At 40.0% G+C, this 12,401-nt stretch overlaps 1 protein-coding gene and 1 long non-coding RNA gene across 5 annotated transcripts in view; one reads left to right on the top strand and one right to left on the bottom strand.

Moving 5' to 3' along the window:
• Nucleotides 1-652: 652 nt before the first annotated feature.
• Nucleotides 653-7,145, bottom strand: LOC309843029. Its single transcript, XR_014299908.1, has 3 exons — nucleotides 6,920-7,145; nucleotides 4,414-4,527; nucleotides 653-953 (listed from the first exon to the last, which is right to left on the bottom strand). It is a non-coding gene; the product is annotated as an uncharacterized lncRNA (long non-coding RNA).
• MYSM1 (Myb like, SWIRM and MPN domains 1) overlaps nucleotides 7,108-12,401 on the top strand; it is a 40,805-nt gene continuing 35,511 nt past the window's right edge. For 2 of the 4 annotated variants that reach the window (XM_082688127.1, XM_082688130.1), the window contains exons 1-2: nucleotides 7,109-7,327; nucleotides 11,977-12,052. In XM_082688127.1, coding sequence (XP_082544253.1) covers nucleotides 7,191-7,327; nucleotides 11,977-12,052 — 213 coding nt within the window. In that variant the 5' untranslated portion in view covers nucleotides 7,109-7,190. Of the gene's footprint in view, nucleotides 7,328-11,976; nucleotides 12,053-12,401 lie in introns of all 4 variants that reach the window. The other 2 variants (XM_082688128.1, XM_082688129.1) reach the window with 2 other exon arrangements.

Below are 12,401 nucleotides of genomic sequence, written 5' to 3'. Positions count from 1 at the left end.
ACATACCTGTTGATAATATGCATACAAAGAGCAGTTTTATTTTCCAGAATTTGGTGTGTCACTCAAATATTCTATTTCATCCTGAGTGCATGGCTCACAGTTACTACTCAGTCCATGGGCCATTGATTTCCCAGAAATGAAGAACAATGTGAATGCTTATTTTTTTTAATAGCACTTTATTTTAAGTAGGCTCCATGCCCAATGTAAGGGCTCGAACTCATGATCGGGAGATCGAGACTCGCATGCTTTACTGGCTGAGCCAACCAGGTGTCCCTAGAACAGTGTGAATGTTATAATGAGAAACAAACAACAAACAAAACATCAGGGGAACATTTTTTTCAATATCTTCAGCTTAGTGTATCTGAGGGGTATTTCTCAATGATCAAATCATCCCACTAGTTTTCCCCTCCTCATATCGTCCAGATAGCCTATGCTTCAGTCACAGCAGGTCACTGCAAATCCCTAGCCCTGCCTTGTGTTGTCCTCGCCTCATATTCTTTGCTCATGCCTTTTTTTTTCCCCTTCCCCCTGGAATGCAAGTACTTTCCCTCTCTCTACACTTGGAAAACTCTCGCTCAACTTTCAAAACCCAAGATTGACCTTACTGTTTTCTCTTAGGCTTCCCCAGGAAAGAAGAATCTGAGACCAGGGCTTCAGAGACTAATTTATTTGGGAAGTAGTCCAAAGGATTATGAAGGAGGACTGGAAAGAACATGCCAGTTAAGGAGGGAAAGTCAATTCAAGAGTAAGTTATTGCTTTGTGAACAAAGGGGCTCCATCCTACAGGGATTTTCTCCCCATCGGTCATCCACTGTCTCATGGGGTATTGACACCCCTGCTTTTCCGGATTGTGCATGTGTGCACTTTCTGCTGCAGAAAGTAGATGTATGGTGCCGTCAGGTTACACCTGTGTGAAGCTGGTTGCCATGGAAATCACTGGAGTAAAAAGTGACCTAGAGAGGATGAGAGGCAGAGCATAAGAAGGCACAGAATTAGCCTCGCCGCATCAGATCTCCATGGTTCCGGGCACGGACCTCTGCTTCATGGCCTTTGTTCTGTTTCTTCGTAATGATCCATTTATATATTTATTGAGTATGGATTTCTTATCGGTGGTGACCAGATCTTGTTCACATCAGAGGCTACTGAACCCAGCAGCGACAACAGCAAGCAGCATATGGACTTGGGGCCCCTCAATGTGGTAAAAGCACCCATGTTAAATGAATGGGAAATGTTAAGACAGTCGGTTTATTTCTCAGGTAGTCGGTATGACTGTTCAAATGAGAACTTGGGATGTGGTGTGAAAAAAGGAGAAATAAGTCAAGTGACTCAACACAAAAACCAGCGTAGACAAAGAGGGACTCATCCTTGATCCTGGGAAAGAGGAATTATTTTAATAAAAGTATCAGTTCTATTTTGTAGGATATTTTTTTCCTCAGGAAACCTGACAAAAGAAACATCAAATAGTGCATGTTATCAACCACTTGGCATATAATCTTAAAAAAATTTCAGTGAACTTGTATTGCTAATATCTAGGTTTAATCTCGGTGGACCCCAACAATGACTCCCTGATTCACTCAGAATGTCCTTAGAATGACACGGACAGACACGGACCTGTGGCCAGGTGTCTGGCTGGCCTCCTCCCCTCCTGCTCTCCCTTTGCTCACTTTCCTCCACCATCCTGGCCCCCCCCCCAGGCACACTCCCACCCAGGGCCTTTGCAGTGGCTGTTCCTTCCACCTAAACACTTTCTCCTGACATCAGCTTGGCAAGACTCTGCTCAAATGCCACCTTCCCAACAAGGCCTAGGCTGAACCCCTTTTTTAAATGTTTTTAAATTTTTTTATTTGTTTAATTATTTTTTAAATTTCCTTTCAGTGCTCCAGAATTCATTGTTTATGCACCACACCCAGTGCTCCATGCAATACGTGCCCTCCATAATACCCACCACCAGGCTCACCCAACTTCCCGCCCCCGCCCCTGAACCCCTTTTTTAAAACCTGTACCCCTTCACCACTCTGAACTCTCAGGATCCATATCCTGCTCTACCTTTTTACCCCATTATCCATAATACTCAATCACCTCTAACCAATATATAATTAATTTATAATAATTTATTAATATGTAATATATTAATATAATATATTAGTTAATATATAATGTATTAATATAATATATTAATATGGTGATTGATATACAATAATTCATTGATATTAATTGATTGATTGATTGATTAATATTATGTCTAGTGTTTATTTTCTCTCCCCCTTTACTAGGAAGTGACTTCTATCAGGGTAGAAAACTGTCTTTTTTATTTATCAGTATATCCCAAGCATGAGAACAGTGCTTGGCACATAGCAGGTACTCAGTAAACACTTATTGAATTGAATGAAAGCTCTTGAAGCTTTGAGATAACAATGTGCTTTCTAACATAGAAGGCATATTGTTCATTCAAACACTGGTAGGGCCCTTACTGTGTGCTGCGTGTGGATAACATGGACATGATTCCTGTCCTCAAGGAGGTCCCAGGCTAGTGTGGAGGCAGCTACCTGCCAGAGTGCTGGGCCCCTGACACAAGCATGCACTGTGGATCTGGGGTCGCAGAGAAGCGAGTTTGTGTGAATGGGCAGGAAGATAAGCAAAAGCACAATGCTGAAGCTGACTTTACAGCTAGAAAGGGAGTTACCTAGACAGCCAAGGGGAAGGACCCTGGACTGGGTTTTGTGCTCACAGACTCGACCATGTGCGAGCTCTAGAACTGAGTCAGCACAGGTTTACATTTCATTTTACGCAGCCCTTCAGCATCAGCACAGACTGAATTTCCCCCTCAAGTTGGAGATTTGCCTTATGCCTCCCCTCAATCCCCTCCAAAGTACAGGCAGCATACACAATAAAGAGGCAGGCAAGAAAACTACACAAGTCTCTCATTCACTCATGAGAAGGGACTCTGGGACTCTGTTTAGGTTTATCATAGTTCCTTTGTCTACTGCGTTCTGTATTTTTTGTCAGGATCATAATGCAATTGTTATATACATATTGTTATATACATATATATGTATACATATATACATATATACTATGTATATATACCTATATAGAAATATACATATATATGTAAATATATATATTTATATAGCTCTCATTTAAAATATCCATTGATTATGTGTTTACAAAATAAGTTTTCTATATTCAATTTAAAAAAAAACTCTGGCTTTATTTTTTTCTAGTTGATTCACTCATTGATTAGAAGGATAGTTATTAAATGGTTATAATGTACCAGGCATTGTAGCTAGAGGCTGTGGATACAAAGAGGAACAGAAACATGCTCCCCGCCCTGAAGAAGACTTTAGTAGCACCACAGGCAGACGGTGAGAAAATAAGAACATGGAAATGTTACATGTGGTAGGAGAGAAGGATTTAGGGCAAGAGTCACAAACTGCAGGTCAGATGCAGCCCACGTAAGTGTTTGTTTGGTTCCATAGCGTTTTTCAAAACTTTGAATGGTTTTTCACAAATTAATCTTGATTTCTGGCTTGTCTTCAAAGAAAAGAATCAAAAGACCTGACAACTCTGAGCCCGAGTTCCAAAACGGCAACAGTGGACCAAAGCTGAGCCAGAACCAGCCCTTTCAGGGGGAAGGAGATGGGGAAAGGAAGGCAGAGTGCCCCTGCACATGGAGGGTTCTGGAAGACAGGTGGGGAGTGTCACGCATTCCAGGCAGAGGGAATATTTTGTTTACAGTCCGTACTTAACTAAGCAGCCAACCACATCCAAACCCATGCAGACTTCGACAATTCCATCCCTGCTTTCCCTGTGACAGTGTTCAGAAATGTCTGTGAAATGAACAAGAACAAGATCAAAGAATTTTACTTCTGGAGGAGATTATTTCATAGGTCATTTTCCAAATGAAGACGTGGCCGTCTAGAGGGGTTGAGTAACTTGCCTGGTACAATGCTAACAGAAGCCAGTAACTGTTAACAGACTGTACCAAAGGCCTGAGGGAACAGAGGGGAATGGCAATATAGAACAGTATAGCTGGCATCTGTTGTTTTCCTTACCCAGCATCCATTCTTCCTCCCTCTGGAAACGGTACCCTTATTTTGCTCCGGGGAGCCACCACGCCTCCTTATTGAATGTGGTGCAGGTGGAACTGAGTCCATCTGGCTTCTGAGATGGACTGAGACCCAAGCCCGCCCACCAACACCCATCCTCCTGGAGCTTTTGAGAAAGAGGCATAATTCTTCCACTGGGGGTTGCTGAGAAGAAACAATGCAATTCTGAATGATGCTATTAGAAACTAACCTAAGACAGCATGCTGTAAGGAAAACAACGATAAGCTACAGTTCCCTGGGTAAATCACTTAACTGTTCTGAACCTCAGTTACCACATCTGTAAGTGAAAATAACAATTCCTTACCTCAAAGGGCTATAAAGAAATAATGTCTGTAAAATGCCTGGCACACAGTAGGAGCTCATTAATGTTGGCATCTTTTCTTTCCCTTCCGCATAATGTCAGATGGATGTAGCATTACTGTAATTAAAATGTAAGAAGTACATTGGCAGACGCTCCTTACAACATACTGAGAACAGCTTTTTCAGTAGCTACCTTATGTGATTTCAGGGAACTGGGGAGGGAAAATAAAATAAAATGCAGCTTGTTTTCCTGGAACAATTCAAGCCATTTCCAATGCCTGCCAAGCGTAGCCCTTAAGTCTATGTCTGCATTCATCTATTATCTCACCTCTGCATAGATAAAGTAGTTTTCCTCCCTGCTCACTGGCCATTTTCTATTTAAAATGGGAACTCTTGAATTCCTGGCAATTATTTAGCTGACAGTTTGGATCATAATGTAACAATAACATTAGTGAGCAGTTGTGTGACAGTTCCTGCTTTTAAAGCACTTTACAAATCTCAGCTAATTAGCATGATCGCTAACATGCCAGCTTTTTATGAATTAATATTGCAATTATACTTTGCTTTCTCAATAAAAATGCAGTGATCTTTTTTCACCAGAAATAGGGAGAAATTAAATGAATAAACTGTGTCTCTAATGTCTTTGAACGCAGTGCAGTTAAAATATGAGCCAGACACTTTCTTGACTGAATGTTCCTCTAACTATATTTGTGAGGATTTACAGGTATGGTACCTCTTGACAAATCTATTTTAGGATCAATGAAGAAAATAAAGGTCTAATAGTGGACTGAGAAGGATTCTATATACCCAAGATAAGTTTCTAACCTTCAAAATACACTTTCTACTCATTTCTAGATTTACATGCCTCAAAGAAATCAGAAAATTACCCGATTATGATTTACTCTTAAACCAATTCATGTAGTGTTGTGAAAGACCCTATTGCTTTTGTTTTGAATTAAAATATAGAGCATGTATGTGTGTATATATACATATATATGCATTAAAATTAAGTTAAAATTGATTATTTAATTAAAAATAGAGTATGTATGTATATATACGTACATACATACGTATATATAAATAGAAATATATATAAATATATAAATAAAATATAATATATATAAAATAGATAAATATATTAAAATAGATAAATATACATATATACATACTCCATATTTTAATATATATATGTATGTACATATGTATATATATACACACATACTATATATTTTAATTCACAACATATTTTATGTTATATTATTATATTATATACATTTAATATATATATGTGTATATATGAAAGACTTGGGTTGGAATTCCACCTCTAGGACTCAGGAATCTAACTGTAACTTTCTGAACTTTGGTTTCCTCACCTCTACAATGGGGGATGGGGTGGGGTGATAATAATTAATTTGCATGATTTGCATGATTCTTGGGAGGTCCAAGAGTGATTCCACCCTATGCAATATGTGGGATACAACAGGAGATCACATCTGCCTTGACCCATCCTCTCTGTTTGTAATTCATCTTCTGCCCTTATTGCTCTAAAATTATTCTGACATTCATTCAGTTTCAGTTTATGGAAAGCAGAGCATCATAATGAGTTAAAATTTTTGTTAGGTATTATAAAGAACTAAATTTAAAGGGATAATTATGATGGAAAATAGGAATAATTAGGAAAGTTCATTTTGTTGGGAAAAAAATCTAAACATATGATCACTTGAAAACTCCTTTGAACATACTATGAAACTGTAGAGATATCTCAGTTAAATTTAGTCATTGTGTCCTCTGTTCTTTGCACAAATTTAGCAAAAAGTGATATGAGGATGTATAACAGTGGAAAGGTGCCTGAAACACTTAGAAAGCTGTATGAGCATACTTAAATTGTTTCATTCATTCACCAGTTAAATAAATCCTGAGCTCCTAAGACATGTCAGGCACCATTTTGAATGTTGCCAGTATAAGGACTAGTACAAGGACTAGCAGACAGAGCTTTTTTCCTTAAAGAATTCAGTCTCATGGTGGAGGCAGACAAGTGAATGAACAGTTGCAACAATGTGAGCATAAATGCTCGTAGAGGCTACTCAAGGCCAATATCTAATTTCTTGAGAAGTCATAAATTCTTTGAGAGAAATGGTGTTTATCCTGCCAATATGATTTGTAGAGGGTGAGCCCTCAGTATAGGGTCAAAAGACCCGGATTCTGGTCCAAGCTCCTTCTTTGAGTAGCTATACATCCTTTGATAGTCATTTCAGTTTTCTGAGCCTCAATTTCCTCATCTGTAAAGTGTGACTGATGACACCAGTCCTCACTGGGTTATTGTAAAGATCAATGGTCATGAGAGTGAATCTTTAATTAATTGTAATGATCTCAATAAAGTCAGTTACATTCTTAAATGTTTTTTCCAATTTTAAAATAGAAGTTGTTTAGTACTTCACATAATCGCTGAGTGACCCTTTTCCGAAAGAAAGACAAAAAGAAAAGAAAGAAAAAGATAGAAACCCAGGCACCTGTCACAGTTCAAAGCAGGTCTGGCTTTGATCTTTTCAGCACTCCAGGTAGATATCCCCATTTTATCAATAAGAGAAGTGAAGAGCCAAGAACTTGTCCAAGAGCACTATCTCTTCAAAGCCCAAGCCTGGGCAACTTCCCAAGGTCTTTTACAAACCAACAGAAGTCCAAAGGACCAAACCTCCGGAAAACTGCGCAACTTTTCTCTGAAGGTCCCTCCTCTCCTTTGCGTAAGGGGCTGGACAAGGCTTCCGCCCCGCCCCGTGACTCATGAGACTCCGCCCCCAAGTCTTCCACCTCTCGCGGGATCTCTCGGGAGGACGGATGGGGTTAGGTCCCATCATGGCGGCTGAAGAGGCGGATGTGGATATCGAAGGGGACGTGGTGCCAGCCGCGGCACAGCCAGGGTGAGGCGTAGAGACCGGGTCTCGCAGGGATGGGGAGGAGCACGGGTGCAAGGAGAGTACGCTGGCCAGGCTGCGGGTTCAGCAAGGAACAGGGGAGAAGAGGACCATCCGCTGGGCCAGGGTCTCCCGGCGGCCGGGGAGGTGCCGCGCCCATCCGGCTTGTAAGCTACTCTTGAGCCCAGCGGGCGTAGGTACCCGAGGCTCGTGTGGGATGGTTGCTGCACCTTTTACCGGGATATCCTGAGGGCGCCGACTTCGCCTAGCACATTGCAGTCTATCCAGCAATTAGATTCCTTCTTCCATGGTGTCCACCCCAGAATCCGGCCCTTTGCTCCCTCCGGACAGTAGTAACTAGAACAAGGGCGGCCTCTGAACCGGACCTGAGCTCAGGGATCCTTGTTCATCGCTTGTAAGCGGTGTGACCTTGGGCGTGTCGTTTCATCTCTACTGACAGGTTTCCTATTCCACATGGGGTTAGTTGTGAAAAACTTCCTGTATGCAGCTTGACTTAAAGGAAAGGGGCAGGACTTTCGAGTTGGACAGCTCTGGGTTCTCCGGCATTGGCCGGCCTTGTCACTTCCTAGCACTGTGACCTTGGATCAGACGTGTAACTTGCCTGAGCTTCAGACAGCTCATGTGAGACTGTCATGGTTTGTGCCTCATATGGTTATTGTGAACATCAGATAAAGTAATTATGGAATGTACTATAGCATACGGTAGGAGCTAGATAAATGTTCTTCACCATCTCTTTACCGTCATGGAGATTATGGTGAAGACTTAGTGAGGGTCACAGTTTACTTAATACAGATTTCTGCAGAACAGGCCAGTGTGATTTCAAGAAGCATTATCCAGCGTGAGAGATCTAGCCCTTTGCTTGCTTTCCAAGTAAGAAATTGATACATACTATTTTTAAAATGCGCTTCCCCAGTCACCTTTTAGAATTGGAAGAGGCCTAGACTGGTCAGAAATCAAAATACCTCAGATCTAAACTCAGCCAGTTATGTTGCTTATACATATGAACAACCTCCTTATAAGTCTCTTAGGTTGAATGAACCATGTGGAATGGCCAATCTTAGACCATTTTTAACCTAAAAAATGATAATTTCATACAGTCCAACCTAATATTAGGGACTGTAAATTATGGAGAACAGTACCCACCCTTCCCTGAGGGATTAAGATAGTGGATTTAAAATTCTGCTGAACTCTAAAACACTATAAAAATGTGAGGAGTAATTAAATTCGTATAGCCATTCTCTCCCGGATCTGTAGGAAAAGCAGTCCAATGCTATTCAGATTAGTAGGGAACTTTTATTAATAGTCACTGTCCACATTTGTGTAGATCAGGTTATCAAGTTAATCTTGACTAAGTGCTCTTGCATGCATGATTTAATTTACTTTTCAGTAGGTCTGTGTGATTAAGTGGGCAGGGATGGTTAACTGCAGTCCAGAGAGAAGTGAGTTAGCCTTGGAAACACAGAAGATCATCTCAGAGCATTGGCTCTACCCTTTTTCCGTAGGTTCTTCTTTATTTTTCTGATCATGTTTAATTTTTTTTGCCTTCTCTTTTTCTTTCCTTTCTCTTGCTATTGTGCTCAGCCTTAGGTCTACTGGTGACACTTACAATCATCTTAGACTCATGCAAGCTGGATTACAAAGGTTATTGGTTCCTGATGGTCAGAGCCTTTGTCTTCTCCAACTCCAAGGAGCCTCATTAATATTATATTCTGGTGAATGGTGCCCCCTGAAGTGTGTAGGTACAGCTAGTGATAACATCTGTGGAACTCCTGAGGATTAATTGAAAACACACTTTTAATTACATGCTAAGTTCTAGGTACCAAAGTTAGAAGGTAGCATTGAAACCTTGGTTTCCCTTTCACTTCTACCTTTCCTCCTCATTTTCCTTTTCTCCTGGTCGTGCTTTAAATCAGTGTTTTTAAGGGGTTTTGTCATAAGACAAAACAAACCACATAGTCCCTGGTTACACGATCTCTCAAGCCTGAAATTTCTGTTAGGTTGGATCATACAAAATTTGCCAATGTTCAACCATTTTGACCATAAGAAAAATGGAATTTCCTAAAATTGCGCTTAATACATGCTGATGTTTTCCATATCTGTCCAACCCAAATCTTTCTCCTGAGCTTTAGATCCATTTATCTAATTCTCTGAATCTCTGTTCTTGGATGTTCCACAAGCACCTCAGTTTCAGCTTATAAACTTTTCCTACCACACCTGCCATCTTCCTCCAAGTTCGCTAGTTCAAAAAATGGCACCATCCGCCCAGTAACTCAGGGCACAGATGGAGACTTTATCCCTTTTCCTTACCTCTCTCCTTCCACCTCTTCTATCCTATTAGTTGTTAAAGTCCTATTGATTCTAAGTATCCTCTCAAATGTATTCACTTCTTCGTGTTCACACTGCTTATTCCCTGGGTCTGAATTACTGTCACCGCTCTAGTGTTTATATAATCACTTCCTCTTAACTGCTCCCTATCTCTTTGGCCCCCTTCTATTTACTGAAGTTAGACCAGTCTTTCTTACATCCAGATCTCATGTTACTTCCTTCAATCCCTAACTTGCTTGATGAGAAAATCCTCATTCCTTAACTCCTACAGACCTGGATGATTCATGCTCCACGTACTTTGTTCCTTTAATCATTCAACAAATATTGATTGAGCACCTCTTCTCTGCCAAGGCCTGGGTATATAGCAGTTATCAAACTAACTCCTTGTTCCCATAGAACTAACATTCTAATTGGGTAAGAAACAGTAAAACTTACAGATGGGCCAAATGGGGATAAGTGGAAAAAGATAAAGAAGGGAAGATGAATGGCATGTTAGCTTTATCTTATACACTTACGCAGGAAAACTGGCTCTGAAACTACAGGACTTCAAAGGTCAGCATGGATATAGTGGAAGGACTGGATTTGAAAAGGTAGGAGCCCACAGATTGGGCAACCAATTGAATACACTGTGAAGAAAATAAGGGCAGGCTCAGATTTCTGACTTGGGAAACTAGGGGGATGCATATCCTTTGTCTGAGATAGGGAGCCATGGAAGAGTAACAGATTTGAGAGGAGTTTCTCAGCTAAGGTTTAAGCATGTTAATTTAAGCTACCTATGGAGACTCAGGTGTCCAGAGGCATACACCAGAAGTATGGAAATTGCTAATCCTTATTGAGGAACACTGTAAAAAGACATTAATCCTGAATTGAGAGGCACCCAGGTGGCTCAGTCAGTTAAGTGTCTGCCTTCTGCTTAGGTCTTGGGATTTCTGGAATCAAGACCCATGTCAGGCTCTCTGCTCAGTGGGGAGTCTGCTTCTTCCTCTCCCTCTGTGCTCCCTTCTCTCTCTGTCTCTCTCTCTCTCTCAAGTACATAAATAAAATCTTAAAACAAACAAACAGAAAACCCACCGGAAGTGATACTAGTCCCCCTCCTGTACCTTGGCAGACCTCCATAAGCAGAGGTTTCCTTCTGCTGATACAAGTCTCAGAATCCTTTATTTAGTATTCTTGTCAGCCTCTACAAAATCAGAGTTAAAACCTGAATTAAAACCTTTTTGCCACCAACAGCTGAGAGAAATTACTGCTTTTAGTTTATTGTAGCTAATCTGTTAGTCCCACAATTTATAATAACCACTGTAGAACTAACTGACGATTCAAAAGTCTAAACCTTTTTACAGTCTAAGAGGTACAGAATTCTTACCACTAGACTAGGTCTGGGAGAAGTCAGTAGTTTTCTAGGAAACTTGTAACTTCAAGACATAAATATTGGACTTAATTATATCATAGATTGGGCTTTCCAAAACTTAACTATTCAGGTTTTTTGTGTAAGTAGTGAACAGGTGTGACTTTAGAGAGTTTTTATTAGTTCAGGGAAAGGAATGAGAATTAACAAAGTTTTAATCCCTCCAGAACATAGAAAAGACCCCAAATAACCCAAGTTAATTTTTTTATTATATAAATTGTTATTAAAACATCAAATTTTCTTGAGGCACCTGGGTGGCTCAGTGGGTTAAAGCCTCTGCCTTCGGCTCGGGTCATGATCCCAGGGAGCCTGCTTCCTCCTCTCTCTCTCTCTCTGCCTGCCTCTCTGCCTACTTGTGATCTCTGTCTGTCAAATAAATAAATAAAATCTTAAAAAAAAAAAAAAAAAAAACATCAAATTTTCTTTGTACTTGAGTATTTTCTATTTTGGCTCGTCAATTTTTTTTTTTTTCATTTTGAGGGCAGTGCTGTTATTGGTGACTTTTATGCTTTAGATATAACTAAGAGAATTGATTGTAAAGTGGAATTCTTATATACATGTGGGTGTCATCAAAGACCTCTGAAGTGTTGGTTCATGGTCACAGAGTATGTTGTGGTTGCTGTTTTCGGGGTTTTTTTTTTTCTTCATGAAGTTGTGTATTCTTGGGAAACAAAAGAAGTGAACAGACTCTGGTTGCGGTGGTGAAGTGGTTGCTTAAAGCCACTCTATATTCCAAAGGTTAAAGAAATCGAGTAGGCATTTCTGCAATAAGTCTGTTTGTTAAGGGAAGAAGGGAATAAAATATTTGCTTAACATCTGTGTCCTGCCAGTTCCTGTGCTACGTGAGTAGTATTTATTAATTGGTATAATGTCACCTTTTTACCCATTTTCTTAATTATTACAGAAGTGATGAACGTACAGCATCTGTTTTACAAGATCACTATCTTGATTCATCATGGAGAACTGAGAATGGTCTTATTGTAAGTATTTCATGAAAATATGCAGTGCATAAGCTATTACTCATTGCCTGGATTACCTCTTTTTTACTTGGTGCTAGTTCTCAGCAGTTACAGAGGTAGTATACTGGAAACATTTTTTTTACTTTAAAAATGACAGAACCTTATTCTTACTTCTTTTGACTTTGAAATGGTGTGTTGGGAAACTACTTTGGAGCCAGCTAGATTTAGGTATAAATCCTTGCTCTACAACTTATCAGATTTGTGTATTTTTGCTTCTTCGTTAAAAGATGGGGATCATTGCAGGGTTCATTTCTTTCATGTAGCAGTTATCCGTTGAATTCTTACAACAGATTTGTTGTTGAATTCTTAG

The sequence above is a fragment of the Mustela nivalis genome (assembly GCF_964662115.1).
Source record: "Mustela nivalis genome assembly, chromosome: 10".
Lineage (NCBI taxonomy): Eukaryota > Metazoa > Chordata > Mammalia > Carnivora > Mustelidae > Mustela > Mustela nivalis.
Note: the sequence above shows the minus strand (reverse complement) of the source record. Positions and strands in the feature narration are given on the sequence as shown.